The following is a 20,959-nucleotide window of genomic DNA, read 5'->3' on the forward strand; positions in this document are numbered from 1 at the left end:
ATGCAATTTAAAATATGATTGTTAATATGAAGTATTTATGGACCCAATTCTAGTAGTAGTAACATTTTGTGTAAAATATTATAGATATTCTTTATGTTAGTACAATAAGAAAAATAATTTACAGTGTAGGCTGCTGACTGGCCAGTAGCTGAACTTCCAGAGGTAGTAAGTCTAGTACTCAATTCTTCTGCAAGATGAGTCTGTATATCACAATTACTCTGTGAGAGAGGTATTTGAACATTCTGATTGCTATACGTTGTTGCCTCATCTTCAGTTATAATTTCCCAGCTCTTTAAAAAGAAAATAAGGAAAAAACATTAAAAATAAGTAGTTCCAAGTTACAAATAGTTAAGAAAATCTTTTTAACTAGATTTAAAAGTTCCTTGCATTTCAGACACATTTAGAGATTGTTTCTACCTCGGGGGAATCTCTGTTGTCTAGATTTTCTGTATCCTCCGATATCTGTCGCCGATGAGTGAACACATGCTGGGCCTCCAACTGCACATTACCAATATCTGCAACGGCTACATTGTCTCTGTTGGGAGGAGAAGTCAGTGCACAGTAGCCATATTTTATCTTTCACTAGTAAGCTAGCCTAACAGCAAAAGCATACATTATAGTCCTCTCAACAGAAGAAAAAGAAACAGCCGTGAGCTATCAAAATTAATGTAAACTGTTCAAAAAGAATAAGCATTCAGGTCAACATGAAGTTAAACTAAAGAACCAGATTGCATCCCAGGTATTACTTCTGTAATTTGCACGCTAAGGGGAAAAAAAAAAATCTTGAAAAAAAAACAGAAAAGGAAAAAAAAATAACCAAGGTAAATAATTGAATGCAGTCTCTGCTGAGAAGGAGAAACCAGGCTTAGAGCTGGAAAATATTTTCCTTTTCATTAATATATTAGTCTCTTACAATCACAACCACTCTACATTTGAGTGCATACTTGGAGAAAAGGAGTACTGTGCAGTTAAACTGACCACTGGCCAGTGACCATTACTTGTGGGCTTGAAGGTTAAGTTATGGAAAGCTCTCTACTATTCTCAAGCTGTTCGCTTTCTAGTTCTCCTTGCTTTCAGTGTAAGTAAAGTGAACTAGTTACTGTAGTTAAAACACTTGAATTTTCAGGCCAAAAGACATACTGAGCAGTTGGTCTTTTCCACTGTGTTCTTCTGAACTCGTGATTGACATAGTAGGTCCTGCCGAGGATGTCTTGCCTTTCTTCCCAGCCTGAAGGCAGCGGAGGAGGTTCCTGCTGCTGCTGCTGGGGCTGGCTAGCAGCATCTGGTTGGTCCAATATAATCCACCCAGGCTAAGAGACACAACATTAATTAACTTTAATTCATATTACCAACGATAAAAAAGTAGCTCAATTTATTAAACCAACCCCTTTTTAAGGTGCAGTTCCACTACATCTTATGCCAGTAAGTCTGGCTCTGGGTTATATTGCGTATATTTCTCAAGAAATGATAGGATAAGTGATGCATGCAGAATCTTTTTTTTAACTCAAGTTCCTGAAACATACTAGCATCAGAAGTTGTTTATTCCAGGAAAATACACAGCATTCCTAGAACAGATGTTTTTTAAAATATATTCATTTCATACATCTACTGCAAATGTACTGGTCAGATGAGCACACCATTTTGTAACAGCAAGTTTAATTATGCCAAAGGTGGGAATGCTGGCAAGAGTTGCTTGAGGTCTTGAAAAGCAATTCACTGATCTAAATTGGTTGTGCTTACAAGAAATTATAAATGTAAAGTAGTTAAGATCAAAATATCCCTATAAATTGGAGAGAGCTGAAATTCTAAAACCAGCAAGATATCAATGTCTGGCTGGCTGGGGTCAAACAATATTGAACAGCAGTAAAAATACTGGGTGATGATCCTGCCATTAATTCTAAATCAAGAAAAGCTACATAGACATATGGCAAGTCAGTGTCAGAACAAAACCCAAAGCCTAATGTATCTTTTCTTTTTTAGATACATTGACAAAGCTACTCCTTTGGTTAGAAAAACTGCTTCAGAATTTTTTATGCTGACTTACAGCTATTATATAAGATAAAAGCAATCACTTCTAACTGGTTTGTTTCTAAAACTACTCACAGCTTAGTGATTCCTAATATCCAATTTTACTGTCACTACCCTTAACAGCTGACCGACCATTTTCTAGACTTTTCAGCAATAAATACTACTTTTCCCACCTCCAATTCTTCAGCCTGTTCTGTGGTTTCTTCTTCAGACCCGTTGCTTTTAGGTAAGTAAGTCATTTTTAACCTCAGGTGGCCTTTAACTCTTGATTTATGGCTGTAGAAGAGAAAATTAAATGTTCTTATTATGCACTTGTGAAATTATCTAGAAATACAATAGCCTAGAAGGCACAGCTAGAGGATTATTCTTAAGTCTCTCAGCACAAACTTGTCTTTTTATAGTTTAAATTAATTAAGTTCTATAATGGTACTGAGTTTTTAGACTTCTGAATACACCTTTTTATTATGTACCTCAACTAGAAACCCGTCTTTCCAGCTCAGCCTTCCGAAAACTTCCCTAGTATCCAACAACAATAAAGAACAAGAATATAAGAATAAAGACAACGTAATTAATATATTGTCTGCAGCCAATCTACCAAGTATTATTTTAACCAACAAGACTACTTTTCCTAAAACTTTTAGTTAAAGCAAGCTTACACCATTCAGCATCTGTCTTTCTGTATTTAGCTTAATGCATCCTTAGAAGCCTGAAAACAGGATTTATCCATATTGATTCTATTTCATAATTTCACTTGGTAAAGAAATCTCTCCAATTATCTCATCTGTTTGACTACTGGTATAAAAAAAAAAAAAGAGAGCTCTGTAAAATCATTAGTGAATCAAGTGGATACCTGCACATCTTACTACAATAAATATTTTAAAATCTCAAACAAGTGTAAAAAAAAATCCACATGACTAAGGCCTAATACTTTGCCTTTTTTTAATGCAGAAAACTTCGAAGCACAGATCTCTTACTCCACTGATGCACATATTTCTTTGAGGGAAACAAAAAAATTTAGACATTTGCACACATATAAGCAACCACATAACAGCATTATTTAGATAGGGAAGTTTTGCAGTATTTACTAACCTTCTTGGATGAAGAACAAAATCCTTAAATGTATATGGTCGCTCCATATTTGGATTTTCTGTCTGCAATAAGAGAAGTTTGTTCAAGAAAAATCTGTATGAAACACTTGAAGTTAAAGAAAATTATCAGAAATTTACAACCAGTTTATTTAAAGGCCATATAACATTATAAAATTTAAATTATAGGACTGACTACAGTAATTAATACCAAGTTTAATGTTGGTAATAAAGCTATTTTCCTAGTTCAAGAAAAAAACAAAAAACCAAACAACTTCTAGCATATACATATCTTACAGTTTCTGAAGCACAGAAAAAAATCCTGTTTAGCCTGAAATCAAGAAACAGATTCTTAATTTTCACATTTAAAATATCAACCACAACTCTTTTTCTTCCCTCAATATTTTTCAAGTATTTTTACACAGAACATATATAAAAAGCCATTTCTAGCTTCAGGACTTAGGGATAAAAAATAATCACAGAAGATTCTATTCTGAGAACATCTCTGTTTTGATTCTCAGCAGCAAAGTTGCTCAACAGAAAGAAGCACAGAGATAAACAGACCTCATTTTATAAATATACCTCTCATGTCCAGGTAGAGAAATACACACCAGGGATTATTAAAAAACAAAAACAAAAAAACCCCAAAGATATTTATTTTTCTGGTTAACATAAATATTTATAATCCAGTCGAAGTTCTGCAATTCTTGCAACGTTTTATTTTTGCAATATTATATGTTTAATAACATTTGTAAATATCTTTCTTGAGTATTTTTTTCTCCTTATTTCTTCCTTTTTCAACTGTTGGTAAATTTTGGGGAGTAACTCTAGACTCTCATTAATGAACACATTTTAAGCATTTCAAGAAGTACTGTATAATATGATGAAAAACTTGCAACTCCTATATTTGTTTTAATTAATAACAATGCTACATGATGCAATCCAAATTCCATAATAGTATTTTCAAAAAATATCTAATGTTTGTCAACATCTGGTGAGAACAGAACAACAAAAAATATGCAGAATTTAAACGCTGGACGTGATTAGAGATTTTTAGGATTTTTTTTGGAACCATTGAGCTTTGTTAGGAAAAAGTCCTAAGATTAAGCTGTCCAAGTTTTACTGAATGTGATGACTATTACACTGAATCGCAGAAAGAAAAACGCTCAGTAGTATTTCAGACATTTCAGCATAAGCTCTTACTAATACAATTTAGAAATGCTACACTCAAGTTGAAACGCTCAACCTTCACTGAGTTAAAATGCAGCCCTTCAAGCCTGTAACGATAAAGTGTTACACCGGTGTTACCTGCATGATCAGGTTCTATAACTATAAAATGAACTGTCTTACAACTAAGGTGAGTACTTTTCTGAAATTAAAATGGAATTAAGCTTGGGTTTTGGTTTTGTGGGGTTTTCGGGGTGCTGTCCCCGCCCTCACCTTACATTATTTCGACCAACACGCACACTAAGACACTGTGGAATCACAAAACATCACAGAGAAAAATATTATTTCCTTAATCTAAGTTTCATAATTATTTTTCTGACAAGAGTTGCCTTAGATTCACTGCTAGATTACACTTGGAATAATACATTTTGGGTTTGGAAGGAACAAATTCATATCTGCCAAGTAGCTTTCCTTGCAGATTATTTGCCCTTTTTACAGCTCCTTTTAGTTATGAAAAGTCTTCATTTGAATAGTACCAAGCAAAACCAAATCTGCATGTAACAGATAATTTATAAAGTGATTTTAGTTACCCAAGATATTTACTTATGTAAATTAAATATTTTCAAAAAACTCCACCTATGTTTGGGCCAATAAAATACCCTGGATTTAGACCAGGAAGACGGAGACAAAGAGGAGACAGGGAAAAATTAACATTTGAGGAAGGTAAGAAAATAGCCACAAAAATCCTTGAGTGAGGCTCTATAAATCAGTTCATGCTAAAAAACAAAGGAAGGAAATGCCCCGATTTTTCAAGACTCCAGATACTGCTGTGCAGCTCGGTAGCGAGAAGTGAAAAGGCCGAGAGGGTTTTCTGCCGAGGGAGGTGGCGGCTGCTCTTCCCAGCTCCGTCTGATTCCTGAGTGGGATCTCGCGCCCCAGGTCCATTGGGAAATGGGACTTCTCCGTAACCACCTCTGACACGGCTCTCACGACAGTGAAAGAACAACTGCCTGGTTTACCACAGTTTAATATCTTTAAAATGGGAGATTTTAAAGAAAATGTTTTAAGAAATATGACAATATTCACAATCTCTTCTTGTCTTCAAGACTGTTTTAAACCTCATATTTTCATTCTTGACAAAGCTAAAAGCACTCCTAACTCTTGTAGCAGCAGAATCCACTATTTAAATAACACCAGGTAACTTAGATTTTTTTGGTAAATACCAGCACTAAAAAGCCCCTAACAAATCCACAAAAGAAAACCAAACAAGAAACCCACAGAGCAGGAGAATTTAATCACTTATCAATACAGTTAACTTCCCTAGACGACTAGTACAGTTGCATACAGAATCATTCTTAAAACAAAAATGAACAAAAAATACAAACCGGTAACTGATAAAGAGGAATATCCACTTGCCCAAGAAAATCATCTCGAGTCTATAGAGAATAAATACAAACAAAAAGCACAGAAAGGTTAAAGTTGCAAAGTGTTTTAAAAACATTGTTCCAAAACCATGACAGGATAGCGATACTTAAAGAATTTGAAGACAGTCTTACATAACAGACAACAAACTCATTCTATACAGAACAAGTGCTGATTGATCCAACACTCAGAGCCCAGGACCGTTCTGCCTTCCTCAAAACAAATGAAGTTTGAGGGAGCTGGGGGTGGAGATTTAGATTGCTTTTTAAGTCGCGTAGACTAATGCTGGTCAAACAGGAGAGAGTTATTCAGCATCAGGACTGAGACCGGCAGCATCTCCAGTAGAAACATTGTCCGAAAAGTCAAAGAGTAAAGACACTATTTCCCTTGGCCATTTCAGTAAAATAATTGTCTTGGTATGTGCTTAAGCAAATAAACATTTATCACAGATTAAAACAGAACTGAAGACCTTCCACCTAGGAGTGCCCGACAATTTCTATAATCCTAGGCAGCTGTTTAAAACAGGCATATAGAAATATTTTTTCTTTTCAAAATACCACAGCTACCATCAAAAATAAGATGCAGTAAAAATAAGTTTCATCTGTGATAAGTGCTTTGGAAGTTTCAGCAATTCCAGCAGTCCCAAGCTTGGCAGCAGGAGCTCCAAGTCTGGCACCTCCCTGAACCCCTGCCTGATATTCCTGTTGACATCTGAAGATGTACTAAAATTCATTTTATATATGAAAAAATACTATTTGCCTATAAACGTTGTGGAGTTTAGTTTTAACCACTAAAATCTGAAAGATTCCGCCCCAACTCGGATGTCTGGACTGTCCAACTACAACCAGACTATGAATGTAGCAGCTCTGCAGCCTGATTCACTCCGACTCACACACAGTACCAGGGGAGGGACTGACAATACACGGTATCATTGTACAATTTACTTTTGATCATTGATTTTTGTCTACCAAATGAAGATTTTAATAATTTACACAGGTAATTTCAGTGTTCGCCAATGATCACTGCCAACAGTCAAGGTACGTTACTTGACTTCTCACTGGATTACTCGAGCATATGCTGAGTTATTTCAAATTCATTTGAGATTTGAAAGCCTTTGCAAAAGCAGGAAAACGTATTATATGGATCATTTAACATGAAGACATATCACTGCCTGTGTGCTAAAATCAAGAGGGCATTAAATTTTTAAAAGGTATGTATAAGCCTATGGCATTTTTCAAAAATCTACACTATAACAAGACTCTGCTTTTTTTCCACAGATGGCATAAGTAACTGGGAAAGTCTTCAACAGTGTAGCCTGGGCAGCTTCAAGATTTCTTGTCTTGATTTTTCCAGCTAATAGGAGATTTGGTGCCTCTTATTTCCTAAATCTGTTAGTGTACCACAAGCTTTTATTCAAAGTCATCACCCAAGCATTTTCACGTCCTACTTGCATAAAACTTTCCATTACGAGGCTCTGCACCTTCCATCTTCCTTCACCTCAAGACAATGCCATGTGTTTCACCTTTCTTCTAGCATGACTATTTTTTTAATTTTCAATACCAGTGTTTTACCATATTAAAAGTCCAGCCTAATTCCACTAATTTTTTTGTCCCATTGATGACTTTCTCCATCCAAACAGCTCTGATGTTAAAGGCCATAGGTATTTCTTGAAGCAGCTCTTTCTCCCTCAATAATTCTGCTACCTTCTCTCTTTAGCTCTGTTGTCTTAAGTTGATCCATTTTATCTTTAAACTGTACCTGCATATGGAGAACCAGCACCTCACATTTGTATAAGCTCCAATTTTTATGCCTCCAGAAAGCGCAACTAGACTGCAGAGCTTATCACAGATGATAACATGCTAGAGATTTAGAGAAACATAACTTCAAATTGAATTAATAGTGTGTATGTTTTATATTCAGATTTGAATGGGAGGAGGGAGGGAAGTGGAAATAAAATACCCACCTTTTTAGTTCACAAACTCATTTGAGATAGAAAGCTACAACAGGTTTTCATACCTGAAGAGTCTGAAGCTTCCCCAAATTGCTGAAGGAAAACTTTCTGTATTATTATAGACCACAAGCTCCTGGAAAAATACAGCTATCATTTTTGCCTATGAGGTTCTTTTTAAAATGGCACAGCGCATACCTTAGACATGTTAAAAGGCTCAGTATTTGTAAAGGTCTTGGCAATCCTCAAGTGGAACATGCCTTTCAAATAAATTACTGGAATGTGGGACAAAAGTCCGCTGTATTTTAGAAAACCTCAGAACATTGTGTTTGTTACCAGCATTATTTTAGTACAGGCTCCTGTTATTCACTTTATTACTCTGCCGTCTCTCCTGCTATTTTTAGCAGAGCTAGCCTCGATAACCAACCTTTAACAGTACTTTCTCCTCCAGCCAGAGTAAAATCCTCCAGTGGAGATTTTTGTTGACCTCCAAACAACTAATACATGGATCAGATAGCAGGAATGCTCTTTAGCAATGTGCCCCACTATGATGAGCTGACTAACTGCCTTCAAAGAAGTGCCAAAGAAGCTCTGAAAAAGACTTCGCACACACTAACAATTAAATGCCAACGGGGCTGAAACTGTTTGGATCTCTGTTTCAGGAGAGCAGGCATCCCAGTTTTTTCAAGACAGACAAATGGGTCAGTTGTTCTTGTCAACTTCTAATTTCTTAACAGCCAGAGAACTCAGACTTTCTGCTTGCCAAACCATAAGTGCATAAACCTCAATTAACGATACACTACACTAACAAAGAGGCCTTTTATTTTACTGATTCATTGGTTTAGTCTATCGAAAGTTATTGAAAAAATGTGAGGACAGACAGCTGCTCTATATAATACATTTAAAGCACTCTAGTGCAATGCCAAAGTGAGTGCTCAAAGAGGAAAAGCACTGAAAGTAATCCAGTCCAAAGCTCATTTTTGTCTATTTTATTAATATGAACTTTATAAGCCTTAACAGGAAAGATTTTGGAGATTTTTCTGCAATTCTCATCAGAAACTGGATAGAAGCAAACTTTAAACAGGCATGCTTATCTGAGTCACACACTGAAGGGCAGCACTGAGAACATTACATCAGGTTTGGAGACAGTTAACTGAATTTAATGCCTTTCTTAATCGCTGGATTCACGACAGTGCCTTCTGAAACAGCTCTTGTGTAACACTAGGGTGTTGAAATAACAGGTATTTTCTCTACCAACTTTTGTGACTAATTTTATTGGTGTTAGTGCATGAATAAGAACCCAAGTACATTTCAAGTCTTTTTCTGACTAGATAGCGAGTTGTGACTAAGTTTCCACATAGAAATCTGCAGCTGTACGGCAAAATAAGAAAGCATACAGCTTTTATTGGAGGGAACATAAAGCATCAATTCAAATCGAAAAAGCAAACAGTGGTCCGGACTATCGCTGCTTAAGAAAACAAGGGCTCAATAGATCCCTTATAAAACCAAAATTCTTCTTGCTTAAACACCCAAACATCAACATTGGTTACAAGCTTGATGAGAATGAAAAAAGACTTTCCTGAGCTACACTAGAAACTTCAAGTATTTTTCTTTTCATGCTGCGCTGTGTATATTATTTGGTGCTCTTGAACTCTGAATTGAGAACTGCGAGCATTTTTTCTTCCATAAAATACTGCCAGCATATGCTATTCATCATGGGAAAATAACAGTTTCAAAAAAGCAAAATTCAATTATCATGTTAAGATCTTACCAAATTCACAGATTCTAAAAATAATGTTTTCTCTGTCTTGCAAAGCGATAAATACTTCATTGCAGGGAATTCATGAAAGTCCAAGTCCCCATATTTTTAAGGGAGATAGGTAGATGACAAATTGATTTTTTTTTTTTAATAAGATGTAGGCATTTTTTATAGTTGGCACCTACAATCAACTACCTAGAATACTGAGATATAAGAAGCTATCAGCCTTCACAAAATAGAGCAAATCCATACTGCTAGATCAATGGTTATTACACAACACGTTCACCCTGCTGGCTGCTGCAGCAGCGAGGTGTCAGCATCGCGTGCCTCGGCACTTTTACCATCTGTTTAATAGACAGCTTTTAGAAATGACACAAGTTCTTTTCACTAATTCTCTCTTGCTTCCAAAGATATTTTCAGGGAACTGCTTCTCTAAAAAGACTAGAGCAAAAGTGTCATCTGTTTCTCCATTTATAGCTCACACTTTTTATATAGAATCAGAATCTTATAGATAGCTTCCTTAAAAGTTCATATTTAGTCTACAGTAATTTTATAACAATGTTCACATATTACTCCACTTGACGTTTGGTACTTTGAGAACTTGTGATCAAAAGTTCATTAATAAAGCAATTTAAGATAGGTTGTTTGGTTTTTTTTCTTAAGAGAACTCATTTTCATATAGGGCACAGGAAGACAAGAAGATGTCTAATATAACTGAAGTATACTTAAGCACAATTTAAATAGAGAACAAGTCAACAGCTACTAATGCATGTATTTTATTCATCAGAAATTTGAGTTCCTTTGGTTTTATGGACAGATATGTCAAATAAGCTACGATATGAAAAGCAGGAATATTGCATTTTATGAAAAGTCAAGAGCTGACCCAGATTTGGCCTCCTGTGTTATACCCCACAACACTCAACAAAACAAACCCACAACATCAAACCATCAAATACCAAATATTTAATTAAGTACTATTTCAACAAGCCATTCCTGACATCTTGTCAGCTACCTTCATAGTTGCATCTATTTGTGGAAGATTTGGTGCCAAATCTTAAGACTTCAAATAAAGTCTGAAAAACAAACCCTTGTAGTAACAATTCCAGTTGCGCTTTTACCTTACCTTCACCAGTTAGCACTATAAAGCTTAAAACACTAAAAAATGTAAAACCTTATCAAACATTAAACTGCACACATAATTTGCTCCCTTAAATGAGCAACAGATAAACCAGATCAACAGATGTTAGGCACCCCGGTTAATTAATACACTCAGCCACAGGACTCAATACACAGTCAACTTTTTGTTATTCAGAACAAGAGGGAACATACAGAACTTGGAAAAAAAAACCAAAAGGACAGAAGTCAGACAGGCAGTTGGATCATTTCTGCATCACAGTCTCACTCCTGGGAAGTTCACTGGGCCCAGTACGGTGCCACACAGATGCACAAAGCCAGGTTTAGCCTGGAGGCTGCTTCTCCCAGCCCGAAATATAATCTTGAACAGTCAGCCCAGGCTGTACAAGTAACCGACCCCTTCTAAGAAGTTTCTGTGAACATGCACCTAGAGCAGGGTGGGATGCAGGCTGAATGGCCTTAGCCTGCTCCAAAGTTAGTCTCGCAGTTTTCAAAAGCATTCTTGAGTCTACTGTTCTCAGCTCCTGTTGATCCAAACTCAACATCAACACCACCTGGGGGATTCCTGCGCCTCTGCCCCAGTGCGGAGCCAGCAGCCGCTCCAGCCACGTCACAGCTCCCCGCACTCCCCTGCCCCCCCATCAGCCCTTAGCCACCGCTGGGCTGGGCAGGAGCCCCAAGCCTTCCCCAGTGACCTCTCCCAGCCCCAGACCTGGACCCACTGCTACCAGTCCTAACTGCACACAAGATGACCCGGCTACAGCAGAACTGACCGGTTTATCTTAAGCTGTGCTGTGCTCAAGTTAGAAACCTATCTGTTCAAAACCAGTCTGTGTGAACTGACCTTGGATGCCTCAACCTCTACGACACAAGGCAACTACAAAACAAATACAACAAAAGCAGTATTACAATTTATTTCAGGTAAGCTCAACATTTCTTACTGAAATTGTGCTGCATTTCCCACATTAGACATGGGGTTTATTGGCCTATAATTTGCCAGATATTAACCACATTAGATTTATTCTTTATGAGCTAAATATATGTCCCTAATTGAACTTCCTAGAAACAATGATTAATAGAACAGCTGGCTAAGTTAAAAGCACTATTAAAAATAACTAATGGTCCTAATACATTTTGGAAAACTTGTTCTTCAAAAAGCCCTTGTTCTTTCAAGTTTCTGCATAAGGCCTTCTCCCTTACGCTAGAAAATTCACAGATTACAAGATAAATCATCTAGATCTAAAAGAATCCAGTTCCACATTTTTTTTCCCACATTCCTATGAGTAGCTGGAGTATCCCATTTGCATTTTAATATGCCCTAACTTCAGTGACTCCAATTCCAGTTTGTAATTAATTTCAGTCAGGCACTTTCTGATGTCCTCCTTAAATTCTGTTTGCTTATGTTCCAGTTGATACAACTGAAAGCGGCCCACGGTCTCAAACAATAACTGCATCTATCTGTAGACTTCTCAGTTTACTGTAAACTGCCATGACAGAAAAAGAGAGTGATGTACTCTCTTGAAACAGAGATGAGTATAGATCCTAAAACTAACACTGAAATGAGTTACAAACATTTTGCTGGCTGCATTCCCAAATCAGCAGGTTCTGTTCATCGCAGGGAGGAAGAAAGTTCACTTGAAACAGAGACACTTAACAGAAATGTGGGGCAGTCCCCTTCAGACCAGGGTGAAAGTCAGTCGTGAGCAAATGACCCGCCTAAAAAGGCCAGTCAGTTCTGCTTGCTTGCTCGGTCTGTGAAATTCATCCACTTCTGGAAAATGAGAAAACACGTGCTGGAACGCAGAAGAACACTCTCAGCCCAGGGTGAGGGGAGAACTTGAAAGAGCATTTCTACCATTTGATCCTAGGTGGCTGCGAGGGCTGAGCAGGCACCAAAGAGCCTGGTGGTCAGATTAACGCTCTGCATAGCCTTGTATCCTTTCCCTAGTAATGGCCAAGAACAGGTGCTTAAGGAAATAATAAAAGCAGCCACTAAAAATAGTACTACTTCTGATATATTCCCCAGTTTCTAATGAATAAGTGGTCATGGACTTTTTGATCTTGACATAAAATACACATTGAGAATGTAAAAAAACTCTTTGATGGACCTTTCTTCAACTTATCTAACCTCTTCTTGAAATCCATTTCTACTTTTGGTATGCACATCATCTTGCAACAGTGAGCTCAGCAACACATAACAGAACGTATTTGTTTTATAAGAGTGGATTCTCTGTTTAAATTCACCTCCCCTGAACTACAGTTTTATAAAACTACCTTCATACCACTTTTCCCCTGCTCCCACCAAAGCTGAAAAGTCCTTGGTCTCCTTAGTGTCTCCTCACATAAAACTTATCCCAATCTTGTGACCCTTCTTGGTATTTTTCTAGGTCTGTTATACATGCTTCCTGAAAAAGGATGACCAGAAATATGCAAGCCATCTACATATGTGGATTTGTACAACTCCATAATGGTGGTTTTAATTTTTTTAGTTTATGCCTTTCCTAATAAATCCTAACCTTCTATTTGCCTTTCAACTGCCAACAAGATTTGAGCTGACATTTTCAGCGAGTCACTCACCATGACATTAACTATGTCCTGACCAGTACGTGACACCATCACCACACAGGCATCATTAGCTGGTTTTCCTCTGTGTGCAGTACTTGACATTTATCAACACTGATTTTCAAACTGTCCATTCTACTGTCTAGTCACTCACTACCATGAGATTTTCTGCAACTTCAGATGTGAAAATTTAATTCTCACTTCTTTTCCTTATCTTTTAGTCATCAATGAAGAAGCTTTTTGTTGCGCCTAGGTCTTGAGAGTATTTTTCTACTATAGGGTTTTTGTCAAATATTTTGAAAGTTCGGTGCCCTGCATTAACCAGGTCACTCATCTTCACGTGTCATTGCTAAGTCTGATTTGTAAGACAAAACTTTTTATGCAAGCAGTGCTCAGTCTCCCTCCTCACAAACACAAAACATGTCTTATGTGTACTAATTCTATGCCATGCACTCTTCCTTCCAGACCAGCCTAGCACAGTAGCCTGTAGTTCCCCTTTTGGTCATTTAAAAATACTGGCACACTACTTAGCATTTTCATTCAGTAAGGGAATCCAATAGATTAAAAGATCACTCACAGCAGTTAGTATTTCAATAATCTTATAGCTGAGCTTCTTAACAATTCTCGGGAAAATACCTTCAAGTACTAATAGTTTTTTAAAGACTTCTGTCTTATGCTATAATGCTTACAAATACTATGATTTCTACATTATAACATTTTCCAATAAATGTTTCTGTTTAACCCAAAGTATTGATCTAATTTCTCATAGAAAGTAAAAAAGATGTACCATTCAAAGAAAGAAAAATGACAGCAATAATCATGATCTCATATCTGAAAGCCTGCAAGTTACTTGGCCAGTCAGGAGTAAAGGGAAGAACGTCTCTATCTTGCCTCAGGAACAAGTTTTACTTTGACACATTCTTAAATGTATACTAAGCCTTAAGACATAGAATAACTACAGCTTGCGGCTATACTGAAGAAGCCACACCATCAATGCTTCCCACTCCCTCATGGCAGATTAAAAGGACCTGATTCAACCTGAAGGCTGGATAATTAAATATTTATATAAGCTGTTTCAGGAGCTCTGCTTTGCATGGTTTTGCAGTTTAAGTTTCCTCTTTTGTTGGCATGAGAAACCTTCCCAAAATCAGTTCATCTGCAGACTATAAACAGAATGAGGTTCTTCATAATTTGTGCATAGCACAATCAAGTAAAATGCCTCCTTAATATGTATGTGTAGCGTGTGCTGATGACTACAAAGTGCTAGAAGTTTGATAAGCAGGGTTATTCAAGTATTCTGCTACAGCCCAGACACTGTTCCTTATAGTGTGATCATATTCTGAAAGTTACATATAGTTCACTGTTGCCCAATGCAACTTGCTAAAAATGACAAAGAAAAATTTTAGGGATGGAGCTGGTACCAAATAGTATTAATTCATTGCTTCCTTCACTAATGCTTCCACATGGCAACTGTTCATAGCTAGTCTTCATTGTAAGGTTTATCACATTCTTTGTGTGCAATTTTCTTTTCCCCTGAAGAAGATTGCTCATCAAAAGCTAAAGGAATGAACAAACATGGAATAGAAGCTGTAACAAAACTCTGCATCTAAGGAAGATGGAAAATAGAAGAAATTGGTACAAATTATCAAAGCACTACAGGTCATTGTTATATAACAGATGAAAGTAGGAGGAGATCACGTACAAATAATTATAAATTGTTAATTACTGTGATTAACAGTGCCCGCTATTTTCCCTTTAATGCTTTGACGTATACTTGAACTTCTACAATTTGTCTGAGACAACATAGATCGTGTTATGTGATTTAAGTCTAACATAATTGCTACCATGATTCCTCAGAAACACACACCCCACCTCCGCTTCAGTCCCAGTTCTCCTTGGCTGAACTGATCTACCATGACACAGCGATGTGCCACAGACAGTCCTGTAACATGATCCTTCAAGATACGCAATACTGAACAATATGAAAATTATTGGGTGATGAGGTTATCGTAACACAATAGCATAAAGAGATCTCAACTTGTGCTTTGCCTTATGTTGCCTCTATAATCTTTTGCTTCACCTGCCCCCTTCCCACATCACCTCCTTGCACAGATTTGGGAAAAAGATACCTGTGCAGCCTCTTTGCTTGATACGCAAAGATGGAGATGGCTGGCGATAGGCCACAGCTCTCCTGCCCTGCTCTTGGCACTTCTCGCTGGCTGGACCATTATCTTCTGTGAAAAAGTTTTGCTGAGACAGAAGCTCAGTACTTGAAGAGGATGCAAGAAAGAGGGCAGCCTCAGACTATTAGGTGTTAAGGTCTGGTGCAGCACTGGTTCTGGTCCCCTCAGCACGTTCAGACCAGCTGGGAAGTAAGTTAGTGCAGAGAGACATCCTCACACACAAACCCTCCAATTACTGTTTGTCCAAAATGTAAATTTAGTACTGAAAGATTCAAATAGTATCTCCTTTTACAAATACAAAAGGCAGAGTTCCAGAACCTCATTTAAAAAGCTTGAGAGTTCCACCTAAAGGCATTCCTCACACAAACCTAACAGTAAAAAAGTGTTTTGTTATTGTATACTTCCTCTGAAGTTTTTTTGCTTCAAAACATTTATTTCATTTGCTAGAGACAAAGCTTGAGTAAAATTACTTGTAAACAAAAGGACAATAACACAATTATTCCCTTAATTGTATAACAAATGACTTTAAAGGTATACAGTTGCTGAAACAGACAAGTACATTTACGATATTCACATTATCTAATCAGCAGTGATACTGACAGGAAAGGAATGGCCAATGTCAGCAGAGATGTCAGCAAAATATTATACTTGTGGAAGAGATTAGCACAGCTTTTTTTTTTTTAATTTGTTTATGGTCTATACTAAGAGTGGAACTGTAGTCACTGCTTCTGCCTTCCTCTGCACCTCTTTAAGTTTACATACGTAAGATGACATGTAAACTGTTCCCTTACTCCTACCCTCTCAGTTCACACCTGTGCTGTCAAAGTGCTTTAGTTGCAGATTTATTTCTACCAGAAGCAAGAGACAAATGCATTAAAAAAACCCAATAAAAACAGAAATACAAAGTCAAGGACAATCTTCAATGCTGCAACCAAGACCACCTCTTCCTCCTGCTTCACATACATGAAATTCCACTATCTACTGCAGAACCTATTCAATATGTTTCCAGTAAAGAACAGCAGTGGTATGTGGGCCATCACCACTCCACATTTTTCAAATTAATTAAAAATAATCCAAGGCCAGTTGTTGCAGAAATGGTGTTTTGATTTTTTTTTATTTTTTTTTTTTAAGTCAGCCTTTAACAAGCTGTTGACTATAGAAAGCAGGAAATGTGATAGGAGGCGGCTGAAGGCTGGTAGCTAGGCACGAAAGAGAAGAATGCACAGACCTTTCGCTGCTTCAGACTCCACAGTCCCTGAGCAAAGCGCTGATTTGATTTCATGACTGCTCTGTGCAGATAGCTGACATTACTAAATGCTACTCCAGTATCAACTTGTTAAATTTGAACCCAGACTCAGCATATCAATATACTAGGCCAGACTAACTGGAGTCAAGAGAAATATTTTGGGAGTTGTTTATTTTTAAATGAGTCACAATACACCATGATAATTAACTGGACTACATAATTAAATGATCGCCATAGAATCTATTACATTTGTCACAAAGACTGTAATAGCAAATACAATAATATTTATCTCTTTTATTCCAGTGAATTGCTGAACTGCTATAAAGTCAACAATCGGTTTGGTTTGGTGGGGGAAGCTTTTACATTTTTTGGTAACATGTTTTACAGGATATTTTCTAAAAACTGATTTTACATAAAGACTGAGTGGGCCATTTCAGGGCAGAATGGCTCCTGTGTCTGTTGTTGCATAAAGGAATCTGAAACAAGTATACTGCTATAAAACCCTCACTGTCCAGTTTTCTGAGAGAGATCTTTTGAATTTGTATGTAGACATGGCACAAATCTAATATTTGCAAACACATGAAAAGTACAAGATAGCAGCAACAATTTGGAATTCAGATTTTTTTTATTTTTTATTTTTAAACTTGTCTCTCCCATCTTCCAGTCAGAAGACAAAAATCTTAAGAATTCAGAAAGCTTAAAATTACCCCATTAACACAGTAAAAATGCTCAACAACCATAGATGCATGCTACCAAGTGCTTTAAAAAGTTAAATCTCCTTAGATTTGATGTCAATTTACTGTAAACACCAGGAACTGAAACAAACCATTGTCAGTCCAGCGTCCTACAAAGTTTTCTGGAAATGTTTGCTAACAATCTAATCCTGAACTGGGATTCTATCTAAACTGAATTTATTAAAAACTACTCAATATTAAAATATAAAATCTCTTACATATCAACTGTCATTAAACACAGAGGCTACCAGTGCAAGTTGCCGAGAAGCGTACCTGAAGTGCATGACTCAACATGTTTTCCTTTTTACAATATACTTGTAAATAATAATTAGATTCGGACTACTTAAAATATGTCACGATCTGTTTGTGCTTATTGTGGAATTTACCATCAACTTTACAGTTGGATTTTGGGATGAGGAATCACTAAACAATACCCATAGTGATTACCTGTGACCCACTCTGAGTTTTATAAGGAAGCTTAAACATAGGTCACAGTTTACAAGAAGGAAAGTGCATTTTTCTTCAGACTTTTTTTTAAACCAAAAAGTAATACAAAACTCCAAAGAATTCAAAAAGTTTAAAATCATCAGGCACTACTCCAAGAGCAACAACAGACTGAAAATTACAGGCTAATACATTCAAGGTAATTATATTACTAGTTTAGAAAGGGACTGTCATAACTATAGATATTGAGCATAAAGCCTTTTGCTTAAACAAGTGTGTTAGTTAAATGATAGTACTGTCAATTCATAGGGAATGAGATCTTAAATTTTGGTAAACATTAATTATTGCACTTTTATCAGCATTCACAATTAAAACTAATACATACTATTCAGATCATTCAAGTCTTCACAGCGTTATTTAAACAGGTGTGGCTTATGCCTTTACAAACAATATGAACTCCCTTAAGAGTTAATAAGAGCAAACACACTTCTGCAGTTTAATTGGACGGGAGTTTCATTACCAGAAAAAAAAAAAAAAAATATATGCCTTCTAGACCCAAGTACTATAATTTGAACAGCGATGTTGTTAGGAAAAGTATTAAGTTACAGTGTACTGCTCAGGCTGAAGTAGTGGTTGGAAGGAAAAAAAATTGAGAGGAAACTCTGAAAATTCCTGTGGTTCAGGGTGTATACAGAAAAAACTGGTATTTACAGCTTCTCTGCTCAAATATTACTTATCTTTAATTCTACATAGAGCACTGTTCTGTAAAATAAAGCCTATATGAAATAAACCTAAAAGACTCTGGAGTAATTCACTAATTTGTACCCATTTTGCATGCAATTTTAGTAATTTCTATTAATTTACTGAGAAGTAAAGTTACATATTTAAAACTACAAAACTTCATCTGAAGTTTGAATAATTCACATGTCTAGACAACTAGAAAAGAAAACCCCTTTGAGTTCATGTAAATAGGAAATTAGTGTTTATAACACATTAAATACAATTATTTCACTGTAATACCTACTCACCCATGCTACTGTGTGTCTCATATTCTAAGTAACAAATTTAAAACCAACTCCTGCAGGCAATATAAAAATTTACTTCCTAATGGTGACAGTTTAACACCATCAGGAAATTCTGAAATCATAATGTCAAAGTATTAGTTGTAAATTCTATAATTTTCCAGTTAAATTTCAGCTGTAAAATACTGTCAATTTTTCTATAAACCAAAACACTCACCTTATGGGGCCTCCACAAAGTGCTAGACATTTCCCTTTTAGAGGTTCCATATCTTTTCTTAACACCAGTTGTTTTTCCTTCATTCCCAGGTTTGAACTGTATGTGCAACTGAGACGTCCTTGCACTATGACACTTGTATTTAAGGCTGGATAAACAGCAAGAAACTTTTTGACGTGATCCTTCCAATGAAACACTTCTTTGCAAAACATGGTGGGTTTTGCTCATCTGTGCGTTTGGTCTTTCTAGTCCATTTATATTAATCTCATATTCTGAATCTATTTTTGAGGGTAAACATGCAGATGTGCTACGTGCCAGTTTTAAATGAGGGTATTTTGCACTGGAGTTCAGATTTAACTCGGGACTGCAACAGCTATTAACCATTTCACTGCTTGATGCAAACGCTCTTTGAGCGAGATGAACTGAAATAGATGAGAAGCCATCAGACACTTCTTCACAAGTTGCCTGCTCAGAACTATTCAAAATTTTACTTTTGCCCTGTAATGATGTGTTCAAATAAAGCGGTCGAATGTCTCTGACTTCGCCAGAAGAGGAAGCTGTTTTAGACAGTCGAAGTCCATTGACTGCTGTTGAAAGGAATCCCTTGGAAATGGTTTCATCTTCTTTTTGTGCCAGCTCACTAGGAGAAATAATTATTTTATGGGATGTTTGATAGGCGCCTCGATGTGGTAGTTGACCTGAGCTTACTGGAGAAGCTGGAGGAGTACTGGAAGGACTCCTAGGGAAAATAACCAGCGACGAACAACGTCGCAGTGGAATTTTCGTTTTCTTCCTCACTGACAAAGCATTTTGGTCAAAAGTAGTATTACTTGTACACAGAATTTCCTGAGATGAGTTGTTCCTGTAGGGATTACAGTTGTTTGCAGTGGTTCTGTATGAAGAATCACCATGAACAACAGTACTACAGAAAGTACTGTCACCTGTCAAAAGAATGCCACTGTCACTGACGACACTGTTACAATATGAACCTCCATCGCTTGTGGTACTTGCACATGATCCGTAGTCGCTGCCAGCGCTGCTGAACGATCCACTGTCACTGGCTGTGGCACTGCTGAGACTTCCATTGCACAGAGCAGTGCTGCTCAGAAGGCTGTCGTTAGATCGATGATCAACCACAATTCTAGCGTCATAATTTCCTTCATTACCGGTACCAATGAATGAAGTGTCTTCACCAGCAGCTGCAGCATCACCAGACCGAAAACAGTCACTATATTTTCTAGTCTGTAGAGAAATGTGCAGTGAGGTGCTCTTTTTTACTTGCAGTGAAGAAATAGCTGCATTTTCCTCTTGATTAATTACTTGTTGCGTTACAGGTGCATAAGCAACTTGTCTAGGAGTCTGTTTCATTTGTGTAACATTAGGTGCAGAATTTTGCAATTTTTTGAAGTGCATACAATTGTTACCATCCAAAACATCTTCAGATGTTTCCAATAACGGATCCGTGTTGCTTCTTTGGGTAGCAAAATGCAATCTTAACCGCCGTGCCATTTGTTCTCATTTCCATGCATGTTAGCAAATGAAAACCACAAAGATCCTTCGGCAGAAAGGCTACAGGCAGCTGCACAGAACCTAGTGCTAGTACATCACAACAGTAAAAGCCCATAAAAGTCGCAGTCTTTCTCCTAATTTCTACAAGATACTAGTGTTAAAAAAAGCCACACTGTACCTCTTGAAATAAGTCAGCCATTTGTTGAACTGCAGTTTCTGGACCGTCTTTGATTGCTTGCAGTCAGAAAGCATTCATTTACAGAGCACTTATGTTCCAGCGACCTCAAATGCAACACACTGACAAACGCTACTGACCTTGTTTTAAGTATACCTGCTGCAATTTGCATGCATGAATACAATAATAAACTTCCAGTACTTCCAAGTTTAAAACAGCAACGCCTGCTGCAGCTGTACTAGCTGAGTCAATGTGTCCGCACTTTCCTCAGCAGCGTATGACTACTAATATTTTTACCCATAGGTTTAGAATTACAGGAAGTTGGTA

The 20,959-nt window shown here is 37.0% G+C and overlaps 1 protein-coding gene across 2 annotated transcripts in view; it reads right to left on the reverse strand.

Moving 5' to 3' along the window:
• The window catches only part of NEDD4 (NEDD4 E3 ubiquitin protein ligase), a gene marked incomplete at its 5' end in the record, with an annotated part of 56,348 nt that overhangs the window by 17,211 nt on the left and 18,178 nt on the right, over positions 1-20,959 (reverse strand). The window contains 7 exons of one of the 2 annotated variants that reach the window (XM_080351398.1): positions 123-290; positions 418-535; positions 1,141-1,310; positions 2,202-2,304; positions 3,118-3,179; positions 5,666-5,716; positions 18,952-20,457. In XM_080351398.1, the coding sequence (XP_080207524.1) occupies positions 123-290; positions 418-535; positions 1,141-1,310; positions 2,202-2,304; positions 3,118-3,179; positions 5,666-5,716; positions 18,952-20,457 (2,178 nt within the window). Of the gene's footprint in view, positions 1-122; positions 291-417; positions 536-1,140; positions 1,311-2,201; positions 2,305-3,117; positions 3,180-5,665; positions 5,717-18,951; positions 20,458-20,959 lie in introns of those variants that run through there. The other variant, XM_080351399.1, reaches the window with a different exon arrangement.

This window comes from Nesoenas mayeri (assembly GCF_963082525.1).
Source record: "Nesoenas mayeri genome assembly, chromosome: 11".
NCBI lineage: Eukaryota > Metazoa > Chordata > Aves > Columbiformes > Columbidae > Nesoenas > Nesoenas mayeri.